A 26,389-nucleotide genomic window follows, 5' to 3' on the forward strand; every position below is an offset into this window, starting at 1 on the left:
CTAATATTCTTCTCCCATAAGAGGACTGATCTGGCTTGACTCGCTATTGACCTGCTGATACCAAGCACCACAAGATATCACCCACCCCTCATTCATCTGGAAATTACCAAACTGGTCTAATTCAGAGTGAAGCTACAAGCACTGGAACTTGGAGTGACCTTGAAGAACTTTAGATGTCTTCCAGAATAAGAAGTCAGAAGACTTTTCAGGAAATGGTACCTCAAAAAATCATTTCTCCTGTGGCAGCAATGATATTTCCGATATAAGCACTTATGGAAGTAGGTGACATGGGTGGTCCAGTGAACCACCGTCCCCATCATTCATCTTGCAAGATTTTTTTCCCCTCAAGGCCAGGCTGCACATGTCTCTTGTTTTCACCAACAGAATATGTAAGAAGTGACTCTACTCCAATTCTGAGCCTTAAGAAGCTTTACAAAAGGCCAGAAAGTTCCCACTTTTACACCCAAAGGAACCCTGAGCTGCCACATAGGAAGTCAGACTCCGACAGAAAAGGCCACACGGAGAGGGGGAGGCTCTGGAACTATAGGAGAGAGAGAAAGGCCCAGCTGTCGCCCCCTTCCTGCTGAGCCTAACCTTCCAGTCACCCCATGAAGGCATCAGACAAGGGACTGAGACCATCAGGCATGTTTCAGCACCAGCTACCATCTTATCGCAAGAAAGACCATAGAAAACCCATCCAGATGAACCCCAGTCAACCCACAGAGTCGTGAGAAATAATAAACTAGTGGCTGTTTCTTTTTTTTTTTTTTTTTTGGTCTTTATTTTTTTTTTTTTTTTTTACTTTTTTCTGCACCAGGAAGCTTTTGGGATCTTAGTTCCTTGACCAGGGATCAAACCTAGGCTTCCTGCAGTAGAGGCACAGAGTGCTAACCACTGAACCACCAGGGAATTCCCTGGTTGCTATTTTAAGCCACTGTGTTTGGGGATGGTTTGTTATTTACCAAGAGATAACTGACAGAGCAGCAAGAGAATAAAAAGACTTCTGACTGTGTAAGGTGATTTACTTTTTCCATCCTCTGCACAGCCAATAATACCCTTTCGTCACTCTTCCTCCTTAACTCAGAAACACAGCAGTAGAATATGACACCACTGAGCAAGATTTCATCTTCCTGGAGAAGTTCTTTCAAAAGGACTGCAGTTGGAAGCAACTGCATATGTGGAACAAAAGATCCTAATAGAATCTGATGTTTGAAAGAGTTAGGCATCCAAATGCATTACTGTAGCTGCTTCTGCTCCACTGACTTCTGCTGGTGAACGTACGGCAGGACCTCTTCAGAGCTAACTTGCCAACAGAAGGTCAAAATGCCTTGCCTAAACACAAGGCTGACAAATTTGGGATCTTAAGCATGATGTCATGTCTTAAACTGATAAGCTGGCGGAGAAAATAAATGGCATTTTGTAAAGATGTGTACCGTTCTCATGTTTACGCTACTTAAGACGAAGGTTCTAATAAGTCATCGGCTGTGTTCCTTTAAAGGGAAGTTTTATAACTGAGATGAATCACAACTGCAAAAGATCAAAGTTAAAAAACATCAATGATGCCATGGGGTACTTTTTAATCTTGTAATGAGTGATGATCATGTGCTCTTATGAAGTTCGTCCAACTGCCAGCGCCAGATGTGTATATTAAGAGAAGGAGTTGTTTGTGATGTGACAGTACCCGTTCAGCTGCCAGAGACAGAAAACATGGAAGGATGAAACCTTTCTGATTTTCTGAGTGAAAAGCAAGCCTTGGCAGATGGGCTGATAAGTGGGGCCTCCGAGGGCGGCATCAGTGCCCTAGCATCCTCTCTTGGACTTTGCTGTGAACAAGCTGTTTATCATCAGTTCTGCCCAGCTGTCCCCAGGCAGCACGAATACCTGCTCCAGCACAATTTATAACACTTATTAGTGTCATTTACTAATGAGCAGAAATTAGTAAAGCCATCTGCAAGAAAATAAAAAAAAAATTACCCGAGAGAACAGAAGCTAGATGGTATCTATTTCCTGGAAGTGTACTCTAAGCAAAAACTACAGCAAACTTCTGACGCTGAAACTGATGTAATAATAGCTCATGCTTACTGAGCACTTACCGCCCGACAGTCCCTGGGCTGTGCATTTTAGATACATGACATCACTTAACATCTTTGCAGCAACGGATGAGGAAGATACTATTATTAGTCTTCTCACTTTATTATTAATTATTTTTCTCACTTTAGCAGAGGAGGAAACTGAGGCCAAGACAACTTAGGTAACTTGCCTGTCACCACACAACTGGTGAATGGTGGCATCCTGGGCTTTCAATCCAGACAGCCTGATGCAAAAGCCCACACCCTTAATCACTGTCCTGTTGCTGAGTAAAGACCCAACCAGTTAACCCGGAACCTGTCCTTGTTCAAACAGCTCATCTGCCAGAAGTAGTCTTTTCAACTTATACTGTGATCTTCTGAAGAAGGAGTGAAATTCCATTAACAGGACCAAGAGAGCAAAAATACTCAATCCCTTCAAACTTTCGCAGTAAGAAACAGACGTACAGTCTTTCAATGACAACCATTACTTACAGAATTAAAATTTTGTGGGAGAAGATGCTAAAACAATTGCACTCACTGTCTTTTTTTTTCTTCCCTCAGAAAAGCCTTTTCCTAAAGCTCTTCTCTGTTAACGGTTGAGAAAATAAGCCACTTTGAAGAAGTCTAGAGCAGTGGTTGGCAAACCACAACTTGTGTGCCAAATCTGACCACCCCCCAACCTATTTTTGTAAATAAAGTTTTATTGATATGCAGCCACTACCACTTGTTTATGTATTGTTGAAGGCTGCTTCTGAGCTACACTGGTAGAGTTGAGTCCCTGTGGCAGATATCATAGGACCCAGAGAGTTGAAATCATTTCCTATCTGGCACGTTACAAAAAAAGTCTGCCAATTCATGTTCTAGAGGATTCTTCATTTAACATTATATACACACCTATCAATTAAAAGCCTTCAACTCACAGTTGAAGGAAATTGAAAATCTTGGGCATTTTCCACACCTGGGAGTCTCAAAACTAAAGAACAATATTGAGAAGAGGGTTTTACTTACAAACATCCAATGCTCAGACAGCCAAGAGCAGGGCAGAAGGAAATAACCCCATACTGAGAATTCAGGTTGTAGGACTAAAATGTTACTGATACCAGACACAGCCAGACACTGAGTTTGGCCAGTCACCTTGTGATGTCAGAGAAATGACATCGCATTTCCACAGATATTTTTGGTTTGTGAGCAGATCTAGGGCAGAGGTCCGCCACTCAATTTCTATATCTGCTTCTCCCCAGCACCTTCAGCAGCATCAAAAGCCTAAACTCAGGTCACATGCATACTATCTGCTCTATCCCTAACTCTCACTGCTTTTCAGAGCACTTCTCTGTCTTTACAGGGACTGAGCCTAGCAACTGTTCATTCTGCCAATGGCCTCCTGGGAATGAGGTGATACTACCCTTGCTTGAAAGAGAAGTGACTCTCCCAAAGCTATTCTACCTCCTTCTTTTTGTCACCACTTTCAGAATGAGGCAGCACCCACCTTCCCCTGCTTCCTCTCCCAACCATCAAGTCTGAGCATCAACTTGTGAGCATCAACTTGTGAGCATCTGGAGATATACACAGAGAAAGAGAGACATACACACACACACACACAATGATGGTTTTTCCAAGAACTGAGAAAAGCAGCTGAGATCAGCAGGAAACATCTTTACGAGATAAGTATTAGTTGTGTTAAACGTGAAAAGACTACCATCCTGCTTGGTGCATTATTGAGGGATGTCCCTGCCTTTTCAGGAACTCGGGAGCTAATCAGATAAAATGCTAGATGTCTTCCATCCTAAGCTATCGTTCCAGATAGACAGTGGTCCAGAAAAGTCAGGCAAAAATCTGAAATCAGGCCAGATAGCCCTAGGCTGATCCATTCACCTGCACTGCATGATTGCTGGCCCTGAGGACCAGAGACAGGGCAACCAGAGACGTGTGTGTGGCCACCGCCTAACAGGACACTCTTAACCTGAGCAGACAGAGCCAGCGCTCCCATTGTTGGGAAACCTAGAAGAACGCCATACACATGAAAGACGGAGAAAAGAAAAACCTCAAAGACTGACTTTTCAGGCAGGAAACCTCCCTCGTTTGGGCGAGCAGTCAGCCTTTGTGAGAAGAGACAGTGCAAGAGGAGCGGAAGGCAACACATCTTCCCATGGCTCAAGACCAGGCGGCCCCAGGGGCAGAGGGGAGGCAAAACTTCACCAGCCCTTTGCTCTCGATTTTAGGAGCAGAAAAGCTATGCCATTGTCTTGGCAGGTGTATCATTATATAACAAAGATTTCTGCCAGCTGTCCCTCCACCACAAGCCAAATTAAACTCTCCAAACACAATGGCTACATCTCCCGTGGATTCACTCATCAAAGGCGGAGTTCTGTGTGATGTTTCCATTGGCACAGAATTTTTAAGGTTGTATGTATTAAATAATATTTAATCCTTAAACATATTTAAATTCGGCTCTGGTAAGTATGTTCAAATCAGTTTTAGGGGTGGAGGGGGGAGCAAACCTGTTTTAATTTAGATTTAAGAGGAAAATGCATATTAGCCCAAATGGATGATGGGCACTGCCTTCAAATGATGCTGGTTCAACCTTTCAGATGTCCCAGGAGACAAATAAACCAAGGTGGATTTAAATCTGGCTTGACTCTATCTGCTAAAGAAACTATCTCTGGCAATTACTAGAACATGAGCAAACAACAGTGTTGTAACAATCAAGCAAGTTATCATTTGCAAATAAATTCTTTGTAATTAAGCAGTGTGCTCTCTATAAAGGGAATTGAGTGGGCGAGTTAAAAAGTTAAAACACATTCTTAGGCCATGGGAAACACACGCAAAAGCTTTTTGACTAAGCTCAGGATTTTGCAGTTTATTGTTTTCTTCCTCAGCTCTCGTGGGTCTGTTCTGCCTCATCTATTGTGTCCAGTGGATGAGCAGAATTTTTTAGCAAAAAAACTTACAGTAACGGAAATTCACAAAGTTATGTTGGGCTTAGCAATTTTGAGGCAAAGGTGAAAAGTGTAATTTGATTTTCCACTAACTGTGAAGATCTAATTGCCCCTCGTAAAAATATATGCAGATAGCAAACTTGGCAAAGAAACTCTTCACGTGAAAGTAGCACTAACTTATCTTGGATAAATTCCTCACAGGGTCTCCACAAATCCTATTCCCATTTCCAATAGGAAGGCAAGCACTTACTTCTGGGTTCCCGGGGTCCATCCACTGTGACTTTAATAGCTCTGTGATAGGTGGCAACTTGGGGAGGATTTGTGAAGACAGTTATGGTCAAGGTGAAACTCTTGCCTGCAGATAGAAAAGGGAAAATCCACAGTGAATATAAAAAGACAGTATTGATAAAATGGCAGTACTAATGTCTACATTGCATTTAAGCATCTCTGAAGAAGTAACCAAACACAAACAAGGGTCAGGACTCCTTATTCTAATGAGAAACCTTCTGATGGCTACTTTAGGGAGTTACTCAGCTCATGAGCACTAAAATCCTCATCTTCATGGCAGTCTTGTACAGGGAGGCTCCAATTTCAAAAAAGAGTTGCTCAGTAGCAAGAGCTCTAATGCAAACAAAAACTCTTGACCACTTGAAGAGGGTTCTCTTTGCTTTCAGTTTTTCTACAACATCAGGAACACATCCAAGCAGACAATTTTAGAAGTCTTTATTTAGGATTAGGTCATGACCCCGTGAGAGAACAATACTAAATCACTGTTGATTATGCTATTGACTTCACATGGCTTTAGCATTTCATTTGCTTAACTGCACTACAATGAGAAGATGAAAGAGTAAGATTCTTATGGGAATCATTTTAACAGGAGCCAGTGTCTCCCGTCCTGGCCTTAATGTGCCTGTGGTATGATGATTTCATCATTACTGGAACAAAGTTTTTCTCCTCCCTGCCCACCCCTTCCCTAACATACCTCCTCGTCTAAGAGCCATCTTGAAATGACTCCCTGACAGTAACTTATTTTTGGCTAAATGTACATGACATTTCCCAATGTAAATATGAATGCTTGCTTTCAGCAGAGGGTGTGATTCACTGAAAAAGTGCATTTGATGTTTCAAATTAATGAGCTAAAAAAAGGTGATGGGGGGGTGGGGACATGGAAGGGGGAAGGGTGGCAAAAACTTGATGGGGAAAAGTTTGGGTGCAGATCTGGCTGTTTGCTTTCTCCAGAAGAAGACACCAGACTCTGCTACCCAGACTCACTGACAGTTGTAATCAGTTAGATTTGCGACGGTTAGTCATGTCAGATAGTCAAAACTGCAAACTGTTACAAGACAGGAAAAGGTGGGCGTGAAGCAGTGACTCAATAAAACATTCAGCAATCTCAGGCCAGAGAATTCATTTAGCCTGCTCCTGGGACAGAGCTTTGAAAAGCTCCTTTCCTTTTGCTTTTTTTTTTTTTTTTTGGTCAAAGACTGTTTTTTCCCTTTACTGAAAGCAGAGGGTATGAAATCAAAACACAAATCTTAAACAATATGTAGCAACACAGAGTTTAATGCAATCTTTTCAAAGCTTAATATGGAACAGGTTGTAGAGGAGGCTTAATGTAGAACAGGTCTTTGGCTGTCAAGTCTAGTGAATGGGTTTTCTTTTCAACCCAGACCATGTTAAGTTCCTGAAATATGTTTAAGACACATATCATTTGTTACTAGGCATATATAGTTTTAAGTCTCTTTGGCTACCCTGTGGCCAAGAAGGTGGGGAGGGGGTGGGGAGGAAAGAGAGAAAGGCAGGGGGAGGGAAATATGAGGAAAATGAATATTGATTAGAAACCTGTGAAGTGCCAGTCACTTCATACACATTATCTCATTTAATCCTACCCACTCAGGTTTATTACCCTCATTTCACAAATAAGGAAACTGAAGCTCAGAGAATCTTACTAATTTAACCACACAACTAATAAGTGGAAAAAAATCAGGATCTGAAACCAAGTCTTCCAGACCCTAAAATTAATGTTCTTTTTGACTTTGTTAGGGAATATTTTTAGAAACTAATAGGGAATTTATTGCTACATGTGTCCCAAACAGCTCTATCAGACCAAGAAACAAATATAAATCTACTAATGAAGTATGTCAACCAGAATGATGAAATCATCTATCTTTAAAGTGTCACTGATATTCTGTATTTTATCCATTATATATTGAATGTTATATGGATTTAAGAAATTTAATTATCTGGTTAGGGAACAAAGGATTTATTATAAACATTAAGACTAACCAGAAGAATAAGGCAGCCAGGAGTCGGAACTACTCACAGAAAACTGAAAGTCTACAGAAATGGAGATTAGAAAGTTGAATAGGAAGCCACTGGATCCACATCAGGACCTTAAAACAAAGGGAAGATCTGGAGGAGTGAACTGGCTGAACTCCTAGATTGAAAGTTAATTTGCATTAAACCATTAAAAAAAAAAAAGATACATTCTGGGTTGGATCAATGGCCTGCGAGCCAGGACTGGGTTTCTAACAGTGCTTCAAGAGTGGTGCTTAGAAGACAGTTGTCATCCATGGCACGAATCTTCATAAACCAAGGAGGTACACATCTCCATTGTCTTTGCTGCTGCTGCTGCTAAGTCGCTTCAGTCGTGTCCGACTCTGTGCGACCCCACAGACGGCAGTCCACCAGGCTCCCCTGTCCCTGGGATTCTCCAGGCAAGAACACTGGAGTGGGTTGCCATTTCCTTCTCCAATGCATGAAAGTGAAAAGTGAAAGTGAAGTTGCTCAGTCGTGCCCGACTCTTAGCAACCCCATGGACTGGAGCCTACCAGGCTCCTCCGTCCATGGGATTTTCCAGGCAAGAGTGCTGGAGTAGGGTGCCATCGCCTTCTCCGTCAACTGTCTTTAATGACTCTTAATAACCACAAGAGACAGTGCCCATGAATTTACCTAAACCATTTCTGAGAATATTGCTGTTTGAGACTTTCACAACGTACTCTGGATATTAAAATGCATTGATGCTTCTTCAAATTCATAGAAACACCTCACATAGGAACAAAAGAAGGTGAAATATAAAATTCACCATCCAATGTTCACAACAGAACCGATTTTCTATGAAGACTTCATTTTAAAAAGAGTTGGGTCTGAGAGAAAGGAAACCAATATGAAAGTCGGACTGAAGTCTTCTAAAATCAAATCCTAAGAATCAAGATGTACTTTAACAACTAAAACAAAAGACAAGGAGGTTCCTCCCACTTCTCACTGCCCCTTCAGAAGGAACATGAACCTAATGGTTTCAGAAACTATCATCCAACTAGGTCATTTGCTCTCATCCCTATAAACAGTGATACATTTCTGAAGTCAAATGTTTATATGAGTATTCGTGACTTACTCCCTTAAATAAAAAAAAACTTTTCCAAATCCCATTGTTTACTACTCTCCATAAGTGATTAAAAAATGCAGACTCTTACTTAGGGAGCTAGCACTCATTAGACACCTAATTGTAGCATCCTTAGCTTCATCTAGGAACTAGTTCTGCAATATGTCCTCAAGTCATATATTTTCTGAGATACACATAGGACCTGTCATTGAAAGGCAATTCTAACCTAGCCCGAGGGGCTGTCAGAAATAGTGGGGAAAGTTAAGACTAGAAGCAAAGAGTGTATCCGGAATTGACAAAGTACCATGCTCTGCACACTACAGGTGTTTAGAAGTGCTTGTAAATTAAAAGCAACTCGCTTGACGTCAAAAGTGAGGAAGCACACCAAGAAAACTTAAAGACCAAAGTCACTTTCAATACTTGGCTTAACATATAAAGAAGAAAAAGAGAAAAGACAATTTAAAAATGTAAGCCACTCTCCACTGAATGCAAGTTTCACCGAAGCTCTACTCATATTCCAAAGCACTTCCAAAAGCTGTGGTCCTCAGATAACCCATAAGGCCAGAGTAAGCAGCAATGTTACTGCTTTATAAATCGAAAACTGTTTTTTTAATTCCTGAGAGTGTATCTTTCTACCCATGAAAAAATGTAGCATTTGAGGAACTTGCTGTTTTTTTCATTTTTTAATGCTACTGAAAATAGAAAATGTAAATACCTGGGCAGCAGATACAATGGCAGCATCTTGTTGACCCAGACTTAAAAACTTGAGAGAAATATAGAAGTGTGAAAATCAAAGAGGAAGCTGGAAAGGGACTGTTAGAAGCAGGTCAGGTACACAGGCAGGTTAAAGGGTTTCCTGCCACTGAAGAACTGACCCATTTTTTTTTTCAAAGGTAGTATCTCATCAATATTCTCTGTCCTTTTCCCCTCTTCATTTCAGCTTGATATTACTGTTTCCTTTCATATAATATTAATGCCCTGATTTAAAAATCTATTATTAGTGATACATCAATTTTTCTTTCTCTCTCCACTCGCTCCCCCCACCCCCAATCTAAGTCTCGAAGACAAGTCTGGACCAATTTCTCCATCCTGCCTCTGGCAGCAGACTGTGGCATTTCAGATCCTCCACCAAGTCCCGGCTGCTTCAAAGGAAAAATCCTACTTTCTTCAGTTAAGATCATAAGAAATATAGGGGGAGGGGGTCAGCTCTGTTTGGACATAATTACACTTCATCAAAAGAAGCTTTCTTCATCTTCCATGCGTGAAAAGTCTGCAAGCAGTTAAGTCTGTCTTTTTTTTTTTTAAATATAAAAATTGCTATTTGGGAAACCAGCCAAAACTCAGAAAGCCAATATAGTAAAACAGTGCACACCCTTTGTTTCTCTTTGAAGTTTCTTAAATAAATATGTTGAGGGTTTACAAAGTACACTATCACTTTGCCATAGTTTCTACTCAAACTGATCAGAGAAAAGTTATGCAGCATCCATATCATACAAAAGCAAGATAAATGAAAACTCTAGTTTGTGTCTGTAAAATGATGTATAGCGCCTGGTCTTTTAAATACTAAAAGTAATATTACATTAGAAGAAAGATGCCCTTCAGAAGATACAGGTTCAGAAGATACATCATGTTCAAATTTCTCTTGATTCTTACTAGAAAAAAAGAAATTTGAATTGTACAGTGGGCCTGCACAGTAACTGAGGGGAAAAATGAATACACACTCATAAACACTTTACACCTAATCAGTCAAGAGTGAGACTAAGATGTATCTTTCTTTTCCTTTTAATGAAAGTGAACTATACCTGATGCAGAGATAACCCCTTGAGTTTTGATTCTACCAGAGGCTCTCATTTTATTTCAAATCTTCAGTGACAGTATCTCATTAGCATGTATCATTTTTTTTTTTTTTTAAGTTAAAAAGTACAACTTCTTGGCCCTGTTCCTAGAAAGTAAACTAAAACTACTCACCGGAAACAGTCTTGCATGAATTTCCCTTATCAAGTTTTTACGATGGTAATAATTTGACATCTGATCCAAACTTAAGGGCAATTATTGGACATGGTTTAAAAATTGATGCTTCTCATTTCCTAACACAAACCTGGGTTGAAGTCATTCCACAGGTCTTTATAATTTATTTATAATTTATTTCACTCCAGTCCTAAAGTGGTCTATTTTCCCTCTTCTCATCAAAATACTTAAAATGGAAATGTCAGATTCAATCAATCAGTAAATGAACATAAAACTTCTAATGAATGATGATTAAAAGTCTTGCCATAGAATAAGTAAATAAAAGCCAAAATACTGGTTTTCTTTGAGACTTTTTAAAAAAAATATTAACCGCATTTATGAAACAGCTATGAAAACCCTAAAAGGGATTATTTTCTCTTTTATGATCTTTTTAAGGATTCCTAATATTTGAATGGGGGGTATGGATGGTGGAAACTCTTAAATAATGTGGAAATATTTAGAGTCCCAATCATTCATCTGTCTAGGCAATTCCACATAGTCATTCTAACATAAGTAATACATTATTCACTTATTCAAATGAAAAGCCTTCTATAAAAGCCTATGATTTTTAAATAAGTTCCTATAAGAGTAAATTAAATCCTACAGAGGTAACATATGTGACAAGTGAAGAGCATTATGCTAGCTGTCCTTGCTACAACTTAGAGCAAAATTGATATTACCAGGAAATTGATCCAATGCACTCCCTTTTCTTTGCCCTTTGCCACTGAATGTACTCAGTTATTTGGCTCCTCATAACTCAGAACTTGAATCTCCAACTGTTCTTCCTTCCACCTCATATGCTCACACCCAGTGAAATTAGGAACTGGTCCTTCTGAAAACATTGTTTGAATTTTCAATATCATAAAACAAATGAAAAAGGCCTGAGTACTCACTAAAACACTCAACCTCATCTGGACGTATTTAAAGAAAACTTTCAGTAATTCTATTCAGTAGAAGGTGCTGATTTGTATACAGACTTAGCCTACATTTCATCAGAGGATCCTAAAGTGTTTATTCCATTATCCATATGAAAAATCAGAGACCTACCTCTTCCACTCCGGCCGACAAATCTCAGATCGTTGAACCTGGCTACTTGGTTTTTCATAACAGCAGAGGCATTTCGGAGCTCAGCAGAATAATTTTCATCGTTACCCGCCATGACAGTAACCACAGTCCCATCTGGTACCTCTCCAAGGGCTACCACCTACATAAAACAGGAAAGATAGCAGCAATAATGGCATCTCAGAAAAACTGAAGAACTGAGAATATAGTCTCATCATAAAGGATGCACTGTATCAGGACTTAGTGCTCTAGTCCAGGAATGGCAGACAGGACGGAGGCATCTGCATACGGGTTCGGATGCCACTTCAAACAGACCAACGTTTCAGGGCCCACCCATTTCAAAGGCATGCAAAAGTTTCCTTCATTTGTTGTTGGACTCTTCACAGAATACATGTACATTTTTATTAAATCCCCATGTTAAGTTGTCCATAGGAATTATACCACAGAAGGAAAGCTGATGGCCCATGTGCAGACTGCATCATACATATTAAGGCACTGCCTGTCTGCAGCCTGGAGCTCCATGAGGTGTGGTCTCAGCCAGATCACAGCCCCCACGCCCCCACCCCCAAAAAAGGAAGTGTGGTCAGCTCTATGGGATAAGACATTTAGGGGAAACCTTACAGTTCCTGACTACAGGGAAGTCTAAATGTGGTATGGTATCCAGAACTACATTTCATCAACTTACTCTGAGCTAGATATTCAGCATTCAATCACACTGCAAATCATGATAGAGTGCCCACTCTGGAGTGGGACCCAGTGGAATATACAAAGCTATCATGAGCTTAAAGTCTAGGTACAGGAATAAAGACATGTAACCGGCTGAAAATGATCACTGACACATGAGTGGTACAGACAGAAAATGCACCTTTAGCCAAACTTCTGTCTCATCCTATCTGCCATCTTGGAATGTCACACTTGCCTCCTTAATCTTCAGCAGTTAACCTGCAGCCGACTAACTCGGGGAAGTCAGGATCCAGAATAATCAGCCTTTGAGGCTAATAAACATTTTTCACTGCTGCCAGGGAACACACTTTTAACCAGGGTCAGCTAACTTGCAAATAGGTGCCTCTGATTAACATGGAGCCCGGAAGGGACTGTCAGTGCAGAGTCTTTGCTGTCATACATAAAACACACTATTCTTAAACCTATTACCAAGGGCCTGCCTCTTAATAATATCCTTTCTCGCAGCTAACTTCCAGGATCCTATAATATTCAGATGATTTCCATCTCTTGCTCATTCGGCTTCCAGATGCCCTTGCGGTGACTAAGCCATGGCTCCGACTACAGTAACCCCAGCACCCTCCAATGACAATACCCATGTGTGCTTGCCGTCTGGCAAATATTACCCTCATCCTTCTGTTCCTCCCTCTTTTGTCGAGATGTCCATAAAGCAAACCAAAGCATTTAATTTCGTGCCCCCAATACAATTCGTACATAACTCTCATTAAAGCAGATTTATTACAGCATGATGAAACAGACATGATCACTATACTTTAGAACTGCCTTTCCCCCACCGAGGAAGGCTGCTCCAACACCCCTCCTCTCTGCCCTTGGCTCCAGCCAGGGAAACAACTCAACAAACAAAAAGCAAAAAAAAAATGTCAATATTTTTTCACCTTTACTGTTCTTTTAGGCTGTTTCTCAGTTCTACGCCTCCTTTAAAGTGAAGTCACTCAGTCATGTCCGACTCTTTGTGACCCCATGGACTGTAGCGTACCAGGCTCTTCCATCCATGGGATTTTCCAGGCAAGAGTACTGGAGTGGGTTGCCATTTCCTTCTCCAGAGGATCTTCCTGACTCAGATCCTGAACCCAGGTCTCCCACATTGTAGGCAGACGCTTTACCATCTGAGCCACCAAGGAAATCCATGCCTCCTTTTGCTTTAAAATCTTAAAGCTGTCCTCAAATTGTAGAACCCACTTCTATAGCATCCCATTGTACTCAAAATAATCCTCATTTCAATGTACATATAGGAATGACCATCTTACTCCCTTTGATATGCTAGCCCAAAGCTAAGAGACTCTCTCTAGGGGCCCAGATTATATGAGACTAGAAATTATAAGAGGCAGGGGCCTTCATCTGCCTTGTTCACCACTCTGTGCTCAGCTCCCAAAGCAGTGCCTGGCACAGAGTAAGTGTTTGATAAATATTTTTGAAATGAATAAATGAAAGAGCTCCATAAAGAGCATCACGTCCCACCACCAACAGTCCGTGAGAGAACCAGTGAAAGTTTGAGTCAGCACTCCCAGCTAGAGGCAATATGCCCTTGCTCCAAACTAGTTTTCTGACAACTTTTTCCATCCCAGAGGAGAGGGAATCGTGCCCACTGTCCTTTACCCGGAATATACGGTTACTCTATTCAATCTGAGACGTCTCCCAGGTCAAGGATAAATCCCATGAGGGCATGACTTCCTTCCTGCATACTTGATCTAGTGCCTCAAGTGGCTACTGAACCCAGGTAATGCTGTACCCCTGACGGGGGCAAAGTACTCATCAACTTTTCAAATTCACAAGGCCAAAATGTGCACATCTGAAAAATAGTGAAATAACTGACTGTGTTTGCCAGTATTCATTTGAATGCTTGACATTTTTTACACTCAGCATATTGTGTTTTAACACCTGCTGTGTGGCTTTCTATGTCAAAGTAAATATGGAACCAGTAAGTGTATTAATGAAGGCAGAAAAGTTGAACTCTTTAGAAGAGAATTAATGCACCAAAAATCAAGAGACCCTCGTCTTTCCCCCCACCTCTATTACCCCTCTGCCATGATCGCAAGTAACTTCATCTCCTGAAACTACAGTTTTCCAATATAAATTGGAGATAATTTTTTAAAGTCTGTAAAATGTAGAAGATATACCATAAGTATAGAGTATAATTATAATGATGTGCTTTTAGTAAGATGAGCAGGCTAACTTCTGTTCCAAGTCGGCTGTGTGCTAAACACAGGGTTTTCCTTATAAGCATCCTTAAAGGGTTCAATTCAATATGTAATTCTTTACTTCATGTCCTGAGATGTTTTTTGGTGTTGTTGAGAGATATAGTACTGCTGATGGGTTTCACTCCAGGCTGGCAAAATTTTCAGAAAAAAAGTGAAGAAATCTGCCCCAATATAAAGGTTTTTTAGAGCTCTGGGACATTATTATTTTACTGCATATTTTTAATATAATGGATTTTTTTTTTAGTTAGAAGAAAAGGAAAATTGATTCAATATGGGAAAATATGAAAGAAAAGATCCCTAAGAGTGAAATACATAAATCCATTTTTCTTTGCTTAAGCAGTATAATAATGGCCATATTAAATAATGGTATGTTTTATGTATCACATTTAATAACAAAACAAATAGGTCATCACAAATTGTGTGAGTCTTCTATGAGGCTTACAACTTGGCCTGGAAAAAAAGTGCTAACTAACAAGATATAGTGATAACTTTTCCTGTTTTGGCTGAATTCTATTTTAGTAGCTAAATCTATTGGTTTTTCTTTTTTTTTTTTTTTTTTTTTTTTGCTATTCACTCTACCAAATCAGATTGACTAATGTTTTTCTGAGGAAAAAAAGGGAGATACAGAGAATATATTTGACTTTATATCAATCAGAAGTGTAATTATATGTTTGAGGATTTAAAAAAAAAAAAAAAAGAAGTAGATCTCTGAAGCTAAAAAGTTTCCCTTGGAGATTCTCAACTGTGTTTATCTAAAAGAAAACCAAAAGAATCAAGAAATTTTTACACATTTCATCTGCACCAAACCCAAGCAATGCAAAACATTTTAAGGAGTAGAGAGCACTCAAAAATCACTTTTTAACTAGTTAGTTTAGCACTCAAAATTTTGTTTGCACACCACCCAATACAAAAGTTCTGTTCTGCAAAGAATAACTTGTGATGAAACTTTAACAGTTACTTTTCTAGGTGCTTTTCAAATATAAAATCTACCAATTCAAGAAACTTCATGGGGAAGAGGGAAGTAATTTTGTGTCCTGACATTTCAGAACAGAGAAAGAAGTTCCTTTATTTAGCGCACCTCACAATAACTAGCATTTAAATCACATGATACAGAGCTTGTGAAAAATAAAGTAAAAGGATATTTAACTCTAAAAACGCTATTGAAAATTTTTATGAGGCTTCCTCTGACTAAATCTGTGAGCTACTCTGAAACCCGAGCAATAGAGAATTAACTCAGGCCCTTAAAATTGTTTTTGTGGTCTTATTATATGGAAATTTAAATTGCTTATGACATTTCCATAGACAGAAGTCAAGTCTTCACTAATCAATTACTCTTAAAGACCAATATCACTTGGGCACATTGTACTTGCAGCAAAATTGAAATACAATTATTTTTCAAGATAGAATCTGACCAAATCTATCTTTGGAATAAAAAGAAAGGTCAGGGAGTAATTGCAAAAAGGAAAAGTTTTATTCCATGGTAATTATGTAAAGATAACTTTAAATAAACTATCACAAAGTTTCACAAATATTAGTTACTTTTAGACTCTAACCTAGAACTTAGAAAAACCTGATTGAACTGTACAGAAAAGAGTAAATATAAAATAGCATTTCTTAATTTTTATACTATACGTCAGAGAAATTTGATGGGCATTATTTCAGTTTAAGCCAGAAATTCACAAGCCATGTATCAAGCCAATTTAGAGCATCTAACAATGGATATTCTGGAATTCTAAAAAGATAAAAACAGCAATCCCAAAGGGGCGAAAATAATGAATGACATTTTACCATGCCTGTTTTCAAATATAAGTTTTTTAAATTTTTTGTTTATTTATTTTCCATCTAAAGCTATTTGTTTCCATTACCTTACCAGTAAGTTTTATATTTACTCAATCCTAAGATTTTGAATTTTAAATAATTTTTCTTGCATCTAAAGGCATAACACAAAAATAAGTCTGTCTTCAAACAACTTGAGATCTATTATGATGTACATAGTTTTGCACAGCAACTCAGAGTAGGTTTAGCAAAGTTTTAACAGGCTTAATAACCTGCTTTCTTTGTTTAGGTATAATTACATTAAAAAGACACAACATAAAATCTGATCGCTAATTACGTAAGGAAAATACAACTCACTATGTCAAGTAGGTATTAGCTACATATTTGCTTATGAAGAGAAAAATGGCCAATGATGTCGAAAAAATTATTTTCAAATAGAAATTGCTTCATCATTTTGAAACCCTACTTGTGACAAATACTGAAAGGTATTATTAAACATGCAGAATTAACTATGAGCAATAGATCATATATCGGAAAATGTGTTTTCTTTCTTTAACACTGCCAGAAAAACATATGATCCTGGTAAATATACAGAGCAGTGTTCACTAACTTAAAGCAGTGCAATAGTCTTACACTACTTTTAACTTTAAAATACACATCTGGACTTAAAATTTCTGCATAGTGTTTCAGCTTGAAGCTATTTAAAGCAACTGAGCTACGAACCCTGAACACCAAGCTTCAGGATGAAAATGCTGACAGACTCCTAACTTACAAGGGCGCTACTGGCTACAGGGCTAACAGGTTCTCCCCACTGTTTCTACCTGACCATTAACTAATGCAACGAATTTGCATATCGCTTTCTCATCACTGCAACTACCCAAGACAGAAAGGGCCTGGGATCCTCTAATAGTTATGCCTTAACTATTTTAAGCTTTCAGTGACATACACCTGAGAAAAACGTTAAAAATATTTATTTCCATTTCCTTGACACCTGGGAGGACTGAACATTTCAAAACTGCAGAACTTTGTTAAAAATATAACGCTAATAAACAACTTGGTGTAGTTTAAAGCATCCAAGTTGTTTTTGCACTTTTTCATGTCAGCGTATAAATGAATTAAGTACTCATGTATAATTCCAAAACAAGATCAGATGAACAACGCTAGTACATGACATGTCTTAATGCAATACACTACCAATATCATTTTGAAGCACTGTTTTAAGTTAACATATCAAAACACAGTCTACTGAATTCATTTCTGATCTTCTACTTTGCAGAGCTCAGTGTCACAGGCATAAAATATGGGCTCAATAAATATTATATTGATTTGAATACCAGACTTCTCAACAATTAAGTTCTATATTAAATACATTTACCTGTCTGCTATCTACCCAACAACACTATAATTTACTTTGTACATAGCTCTGAATATGATAGCCAAATTGCTGTCACCACTTTTAAAACTGAGACTTCTTCATATTACTTCTTCTTTGCAGATGTATTTGATTATGTCGCAAGAGTCTAGAAAGTCTACCGCTCACAGGCTTTTATCTCGAAAGTAAGGTAAAAAGAGGTTGATTTTACTAACATTCAGATGAAAACAAACAAAAATATCGTCAAAATCTGGATGTTCCGAGTATCTACACATCTTTTTTCAATAGAGACAAAACTTCTATATTGAGTGGGTGTCAGCTGTCTGCCACTATTTGAATTTTGTTAAACACAAGTTTAGGGAGGTGGGAAAACATGAAAGTCAAGATGTATGTTAATTCAATTTATCTTTCAGTTAATACAAATTAAAACATTCAATTTAATATGGCCATGTGTTATCTATGGTTTTGTTTACTGGTTAAAAGTAAAATTACTCTATAATTAAAAATAAGTATGATGAATAACAGAGAAAGCAATTTATTTTCAAAATAATTTTTAAAGGGTGGTAATGAGAAAATCTAAAGATGGCCAAAACATCTGAGGACAGCTCAAACTAAATTGCATTCTATCTTTGTGCCAAAAAGAGCCTTTCTAGTCAAAGTATTAATGCTCAGAATCAAGTCAGCACCATAAATGCAAGAGTATAGTTCAAGACATTTATACCTTAAAACCATTTTTAGCAAAACTAACGGAATGCAGAATATCAAACATCTAGAGCCTTAATTTTTTCATATCCTGACTTCTGGCATTTTACATATATGATATCTATTTATTTTTATTATTTGCTGTTTTCATCCAGGGCTTTTTGTTTGTGTTTTGAGGGGATTTAGGGAGGAGGGAAAGGTAGGTGGGAACAAATTTCCACTCTCACATAAGCCTAATTAGAAAATTCTGGACCCTTGGACGATGAATTGTAAAAGATATCTCTCACGTGACAATCCACATTTCTACGATTCACCTATTTTCTGAGCTTTCCGTATTTCAAGAAAGGAACGCTTAACCTACAAAATGGGTGGTTTATAAAAGGAGAAATGGGACGGTTAAAACACACACGTTTCTTGAGCCAACTGCAAAATGAAACTTGCCCCAGAATGCAACATCCCCTTTCCATAATAATTCATTCTGATTCCTGCTGTGATAGAAGACCTAGCGAGATAACCAGCTCTAATTGACCTGGACTCCTCTTTCCTTCCACCCCACCCACACACGGAATCTGAATTGGTGCGTGGCGCAGGGGGGTGGTCAACAACAGGGAACTGCCAGTGGCCCGTGGGAGTCTGGCCCCAGGGTCCACAAGGGAGGAACTGGCGGGATTCCTCCCTCCCCCCTCCACCCAACCCCAAGACCTGGTTTACCCTGCTCTCCACAATCCCAGAACCCATGGGACCCAGGTCCACCTTCGCGGGTTCAGAGGCTAGACTGGACCGGAAGCATCTTTCTGCGAGCCCTCTCCTCCGCGTCTGGCTCACCGCCCCCTCCATCCCAAGCGCCTAATCCCTCGAGGAGGAAGGGCCTGGGTACCCTGTCTCTCCAGCAACCCGGGGCGCTCTGAGAGGGGGCAAGGGCTGCCGGGGGCTGGGGGAGCGCAACTGCATCACAGAGACTCCGGACCCTCAAACCCTCAACCTGCCGAGCCGCTGCCCGCGACTCCGGCTGCTGACATCCGCCCTCAAACTAACGGGCCAGGCGGACCGAGGAGGCCGCTGAGGGACGCGCGGGGGTTGCTCTCCAGCCTAGGGGGGTGGTCACTGCCTCGGCGCCCAGGTCGCTGACCCGAGCCTCCCACGACCTTTCAGAAGCGGGAGGGACCTTTGGGGTCTGAGTCCTTAAAAGAAAGAATAAGGCAAATCTCACAGTGTCACCTCAGTTTTCAAGGCGGACGAACCGAAGGCATTTCGCAGGTTTCCCTTCAGCCTCGCGGCGCGGCGAGCCCCCGCCCCCTCCACTGTCCCGCGCCGCCTCGCATTCGAGGGTCTGGCTCCCGGGACTCCAGGGCTCCCCCGCCTCCGGGCGCGCGGCGACCCCGGCGGCCCCGCCTTCCTCCGTAGCGGGAATCGGCGCGGGTCTGCGGGCTGAGGACGCCCCCGTCCCGCCTTCCCATCACTTGCTCCCCAAGTCCCTAAATTTGCCCGGACCCTCTCCGACACCGGTAATGCGGCCCACGCGCCGCCGCCAGCAACCGGCACCCGGCGCCCCGCCCCGGGCGCGAACGCCCGGCGCCGGCACCCCACGAACACTGGCCCCCGAGCCCGGGAGAGGCCGGGACAGCCAAGGCACAAGCCGGTCAGAGAAGGGGGCGCCGAGACGGGCGGAGGGCGTTTGGGTGAGAGGGGAGGAGAGGGTAGGAGCCCGGGGAATCCCGAGAAGGGGCGGCGCGGCGGCCCGCAGTACGGGCTGGGCCGGGATGCCGGGGACCGGGGCGCGGGAGTCTCAGGGGAGAACGCCGCGGATTCTCGCCCGGGTGGAGTGGGGGGCGGGGTGGAGTTCATCCCGGCGGCGGCTCCGAGAGTGGGCACCGGGGGATTCCTGTGGGAGGGGAGATCGGCTCAGAGGAGTGGGTCGGGACTTTGGCCGAGAGGCTCGAGGGGTGATGAACGGATAGAGGGGACACGGGCGGAGGTGGTGGCTGCGGGCACAAGTGGGAGAGGGAAGGATCCGTGCGGGACCACTAACGCGGCGAGCCCAGCTGGGGGATCGCGAGGAAGAGGGCCAGACGGGGGTCCCTCAGGTCGGAGCCTTGGAGGCCTCCCGGGTCGGGACCCGGGCCCCCGCGGGCTCGGAGACGCCTGCGGGCAGGTCCGGCGGCGCTGAGCCGGGGGCGGGGGAGGGGGGCCGGGGGCAGCCGCAGTTTCTTACCTTGAAGGCCACGGGCAGGGTCTTGTTGCAGCGCCAGTGCGAGGGCAGCACGGAGCACAGGAAGTTGGGGCTGTCGGTGCGGACGAGTTCGGCCGGGTGGTCAGCGATGATCTCCACCATGGTGCGGTTGTCGTGCGGCGGCCGCAACCGGGGCACCGCGGCCGCCGCTGCCGCCGCCGCCGCCGCCGCCGCCGCCGCCGCTGCCTCCTGCTGTTGCTGCTGCTGTTGCTGCTGCTGCTGTTGTTGCTGCTGCTGTTGTTGCTGCTGCTGCGCAGCCACCACCGGGCTCACGTCGCTCATCTTGCCGGGCTGCAGGCTGCTGGAGGGGGGGCTGAAGCGCCGGCTGGTGCTCGGATCTACGGGAATACGCATCACAACAGCCACAAGTTAGCGAAGTGGCCGGGGGAGGGGGAGGAGGGTGGAAATGAGGGGCGAGGAGGAGGAAATTGGGGGGGTGGAGGCGAGACGGGGGGAAAGGGGCTGGAGGTGATGGGGCTGAGGAGGTGAGAAATCAAGTTCGATGAAGCCGACTGCCGGGCGGAGTCTGACGGGAGCCAGCGGCGGCGTTGCGGAGCAATCGGCTTGGCGGTTGGGGAGACCCGAGAGGCGCAGATCTTGATGGAGCCTTTGGAACACCCGGGGTGGCAGCTGCGAACGGGCACCGGGACGTGTCTGGCCCGGGCAGGCGGGAGGCTTCAGTCTGCAGCAACTTGGAGTGGGGCCCCCTGGGGAACCGCGTCCTGGGTGCGCTGGCGCCCCCTCCCAGTTCGAGTCCAGCGGTGGAGCCCAGTGGGTTCAGCAGTCCAGCCCCGAGGCCAGTATCGCCGCGCGCTGCCCGCCACCGCCGCTCCGCGCCGCGCGCAGCTACCCGGCTGCAGGCGTCCGCGCCGCCGCCCGCCCGCCCGCGCCGCTGCCGCCGCCGCCTCCTCCGCGGCGGCCGTCGCTCCCCCCGCGCCGGCTGCGCACTCAGATTCCTCCCGCGGCGGCTGCCAGCCCGGCTTCCCGGTCCGGCTCTTTCCTTTCCCTTCTCCTCTTCTCGCCCTCTCACCGCCACCTCCTCGCATCCACTCCCTCCTGCTATTTGCAAAGCTCCCCTGACCCTCGCCCTTCGAGGTGCCAGGAGGTAAGTCGCGGGCAGCGGATCTCGGGGCAACGGATCTCGAGGCTACGAATCGCAGCCGCTGCCGCCGCCCGCCGGCCACGAGAAGGAGCCCCCGGGACGCCGCGCGCAGCTTCGGAAGCCGAGAGAGGCGGCCCCGGGCTAGCGGGATCTCGCCGGGTCGCGTCTTCTTGCTTCTCGCCCTCTCCTCCCAGGACAAGGAACCCCCTTCTTGGTCCAGGGAGATTGAAGCTGAGATGCCAGAGAGCCGCTGGCTGATCTGACTGTCGTTATTTTTCGTTTTAACTTCAGGAGAGGAGGAAGGAAAATTCTTGAGCGTCTGTGCTGACTTCTCAGCACTCTTCACCCTTCCCCCACCCTACCCCCCCCCCACCTCTGCCGGAGCGGCTCCCGAGGGAAAAAAAAGATTTTGCAGGGTTTGGGTGTGTTTCTTTTTCTTTTTTTTCACTTAAGTGACACAAAAAATTGGGATGGAGGGGACACTTGTCAAAATAGTTTTAGAAACTCAAGTGGGTGTTGGACACTTTTTTCTTCTATATTCAAACTAGTCGTTCCTAGAGAACAAGGATGAGTTTTTTTTAAGCACTGGAAAACTGTCAGCTTGATGATTAAAATAAGTTGCAAAAACCCTCGCTGGGGGAAAACCCTAGCAGTTTTCCATGAATTTCAAACTTTTATTGTCTATTCTGCATCTAAAACTAGGTCTAAGGTCTTAATTTCTCCCCCACCACTCCCGGGGGAAAAAAATTAAAAGTACAAAATAAAATATTCAAAATGTTTCAATTGCTATTTATTTATGTATTTATTTCCCAATGTGGGTTTAAAAAGCGACTTTGGATCCCCCAAAAAGTTGTGGTCGAGAGGATGAAGGAGCGCAGAAAAAAAGCAGCAGTTTTACCTAAAATGTGGTTTTTGGAGGCTGGGATTTCTAATGATTAGGTTTTTGTGGTTTATATAGACACGACTCTGGCTAAGGCGATCATTACGCTGATGAGAGTCAGAAGCACGTGGGTGTCTCCGACCAGCCTCAAACTCTGAGCCTTCAAAACAAATAAAACAATGTGCAGCGCCCGCAGAAGCCGGGAAATCCGCTTGAGGCTATTGCACCCCTAAGAAGGGGGCACCGGGCTGTTTCCCCTCCTCGAACTGTACTTCTAAGTTCCTGGCTGTCAATCTCCTTTAAACCTCGCAAAGCTTGAAAACGTGTCTGTAAGAATCATCCGTTGCCAACGTTTCAAAGATGCCTAACAGGGTAACTGACACTACACAGTAATAAGCGACGTTGTAAAAGAAATGAAAAGTTACAGTGCCTCCTCTTCGGAGTATTCAGGAAGATAGTTGAGTCATCACTCATCCTCACCCCCCTCCATCTTATTTAAACCAATTCACATACCCATTAATCGGCGTTTTTATTGCTCTGCGCAAACGCCTCTCTCACGCTGGTAGCTACCTGCCACGACCCTCCCTCCTGGTTTTTAAAACATCGCTTCCACGCGCCCAGCCGGCGCTTCGGGGCGGGGTGGGGGGGGGGGGTCTGCGCCTTTGAAAGGGCCTTGAAGAGAGAGCGTGGGGGCCGCGGCAGAGGGGACCCGGTGCCTGTCCAGGACTCTGGAGCCTATTTCAAGAGCAAGATGAACATCAAGGGCTGTAGTTGCCTGCTTGGGGACCACTGAGGAGATGTCCTCTAAAAAGATGCTCCTTCGACGAAGGGCCTTCCAACCGTGGGAGCGGAGGCGGGGTCGGGGATGGCTGGGCTAGGCGAGCCCCCTCACGGGGGTAAGGATGGGGTTCAAGGGACACTGCTCCGTCTTTCCTCTTTGGGGCTTATTTTTACCTTCCCTTTCCCCATCGACAACTCCACGCCTCCCTCGTCCGACTTCTGCTTCCCCAATTTTCTCTCCGCGTTCCCGCCTCTCCTCCCCAAACCCCGAGCCTAGCCGCCGCGCCCCTGCGTAACTCATTCTGCATTACCTGCTAGGACACCCCCCTGACCAACCTACTCCTCGACCCCAAACTACTGGCTCCGAGCCCGGGCGCCAGCGGGATGAGAGAACCCACTTATCACTACGGACTTGATGCGCAGCGAGGAACGGTGCTGTCTCCGGCGCGTGCGATTTTTAATTATCTTTTCGGTCACAGGGGAGAGCTCTAACCCTGGGCACCGCCGCGCCGCCTGCGCACGAGGGTCGGGTCTTCCCCAGCACGCAGCGGACCAGCAAAGGGAAGCCAGGCTTACCCTTCAAAAAGACAGAAGAGAGACCAGACTGCTTGCATTAATTTTCTACCTTATTCCCCCCACCGCTGCCTCCACTTAGTCACATGCACTAGGGCACACACGCTCACACATCTCCATGCCGATACAGAAAGACACATACACAACTCATACACAAGGCTTTTTTTCTTTCTTTTTTTTGCCTTTCAGCAGGACAGTTTTATTTCGGGCACGTTGTACCTCAGTCTATCAAAGATCTCTGATTTGGTTTGTTGCCTTTTTTTAATGTGTAGGGGCTGCAAAGGAAGAGAAAAGTTACCGGAAGCTGATTATTTCTGTGGTCAAGGGAGATAAAATTTCAGTAACTATTAATACCACAGTCGGTGTTATGCTGCCTTCTCTGGGGTTGTCCTTCTCCCTGGAAATTCGCAGAACCAGTGACTACCAGAAAATGTGGTGACGCTAAGTAACAGTCAGTATTTCGAATATGGGCGACCAGACGGGTTCTTTTTTGAATAAGAACTTCTAGGGCAGTTGAACTTAAGTAATCATTTTGGGGGCTTTTCATCTTTCTTCATTGCTGTTTTGTTTTACTTAGTGGATAGCAAAATATGCAGGCCTCAGTGTTTGGGTGCTTTGACTGGGGATTTTAAGGGTGATTTAATCAATGTTGAATTATTTATTTTAATTAATCATATCCGTAATTCAGCTTTATAGCCTGTCCTTGGACATCCTCCCTTCTTTTCACATTTCAGTGGAGCTAATATAAGCAACTCTTGGAAGTTACTAGTCTTGGATCCCTTAAAATATCCTACAGTTATTTATAATGTGGAAATGAAATTTTCCACTGAATACCCTAACAACGTTTCAGGTATCTGGCACAGCGGATTTTCAGTCTCGTTTCAAAAATATCCTCTTGCTGAACATTCACACTTTCAACTGGAGCTGACTGAGCCTGGAACTGATGATGTCTTGGCTCAGAGAGTTATTCTTAAAGGTAGAAAACATTTTTACAGACCCCTAAACTGAACCTCTCCTGGTAATAGTAGGCACAGAGGGAAACTGTGAAATTTTACATGTGTGTATTTTATGCTATACTTTGCATGAGCTCACTCTTGGGCTTAATTTTTTTTTTCTACCTCAAAATGTTCAGAAGAAATCACCCACTAGATTCCTCTCCAGAAATATGCCTCTCTTCTGTTGTACGTTATGGCATTTAAAACACACACACACATTTTTCTGAACATGTAGCTATTCCAGAAAATACAGGCATAATTTTCCCCTCCATCTCCTTTAACATTTAATATAACTGCTTAGTAACAACACCTGGAAATCCTGACTTTCCAGACAAAGAAAATGAGATGTGAAACAGTCAAGTTACTTATCTAGTCAAATAACTGAGTTCTCAAAACCAAGACCAGAAGCTGTGCTTCTTTCATTCAGGTTTTCTCTTCTAACTGCTAAATCATTTTATATATGCTTTTTCTTGATAAAAAGTGAAAAAGTCACTGTAAAATCGTAAAATAGTTTTCAGTGGGTCAGCTGATGAAGTGGGACAACCTTTCAGACATGCAGTGAAAAATCATGACATATTGATGATCGCTCAAGTTTTGAACGGTTGGATGGGAAAACCTTATACACAGAACCATCTTTAGAGTTTTCCTTTGGACTGTGAGAATGAAATTCACTCAGCTCTTGTAGAAGTAGCATTGCCACTAGGCCAGGAATTGTCACATTACAGTCCATAGGCCAAATCTGGCCTAATACCTATTTTTGTATAATCCACAAGTGAAGGACGGTTTTTGAATTTTCAGATAGAAAACAATTTGGAGAAGAATAATACTCGTGACATATGAATCTGAAATACTCGTGACATATGAATCTGATATAAATTCAAATTTCAGTGTCCACAGCTCTATTCATACAATTGTGTAGTTATGGAAAGGACTACGTGGCCTGCAAAGCCTAAAATATTTAATATCTGTTTTGTTTTGTTTTTACAGAGAAAGTTTGCCAATCCCTGCCCTGAGAAGGATACAGCAGCAGAAAGGAGTAAGCTACTTTTTAGAGTAGCTTACTCTTTTCTGTATAAATTGTTAGTTAGACTAATATTTTTCACTTAATCATTTTGGATGTGCCAAAACAGAGAATGAGGAGTTAATAATTTTTCCCTAGCTGTTTAAGCACCCTCGTCTAGCACACCTCTAAATGTCAGCATCTTCAACTGTCCTTCATAGTGGGAGTACATTAACTGCATAGATGAGCAAGGGGTAAAGAAATTTACATGTCATCTGAACGTGAAAAAAATACATAAGGCTTGCATAGGTTTATTCCATCTGTTTTACAGACGATTACACAAGAAACATAAATGAGCTTACCAAGAATTTTCTGGTATACTAGAATTTTCACAGGGCCTGAAATGCAGGAAACCCTGGTTCAATTCCTGAGTTGGGAAGTTCCCCTGGAGAAGGGATAGGCTACCCACGCCAGTATTCTTGGGTTTCCCTGATGGCTCAAATGATAAAGAATCAGTCTGCAATGCCAGAGGCCTGGGTTCAATCCCTGGGTTGGGAAGGTCCCCTGGAGGAGGGCATGGCAAC

The 26,389-nt window shown here is 43.2% G+C and overlaps 1 protein-coding gene across 1 annotated transcript in view; it reads right to left on the reverse strand.

The window, feature by feature from the left end:
* The window catches only part of RUNX2 (RUNX family transcription factor 2), a 135,181-nt gene extending 113,462 nt beyond the window's left edge, over nucleotides 1–21,719 (reverse strand). The window contains exons 1-4 of the mRNA XM_055571282.1: nucleotides 21,506–21,719; nucleotides 20,458–20,813; nucleotides 11,442–11,598; nucleotides 5,256–5,360 (exon numbers count right to left, since the gene is read on the reverse strand). Coding sequence (XP_055427257.1) covers nucleotides 5,256–5,360; nucleotides 11,442–11,598; nucleotides 20,458–20,813; nucleotides 21,506–21,521 — 634 coding nt within the window. The 5' untranslated portion in view covers nucleotides 21,522–21,719. The remainder of the gene's footprint in view (nucleotides 1–5,255; nucleotides 5,361–11,441; nucleotides 11,599–20,457; nucleotides 20,814–21,505) is intronic.
* Between the last annotated feature and the right edge of the window lie 4,670 nt (nucleotides 21,720–26,389).

This window comes from Bubalus kerabau, chromosome 3 (genome assembly GCF_029407905.1).
Source record: "Bubalus kerabau isolate K-KA32 ecotype Philippines breed swamp buffalo chromosome 3, PCC_UOA_SB_1v2, whole genome shotgun sequence".
Lineage (NCBI taxonomy): Eukaryota > Metazoa > Chordata > Mammalia > Artiodactyla > Bovidae > Bubalus > Bubalus kerabau.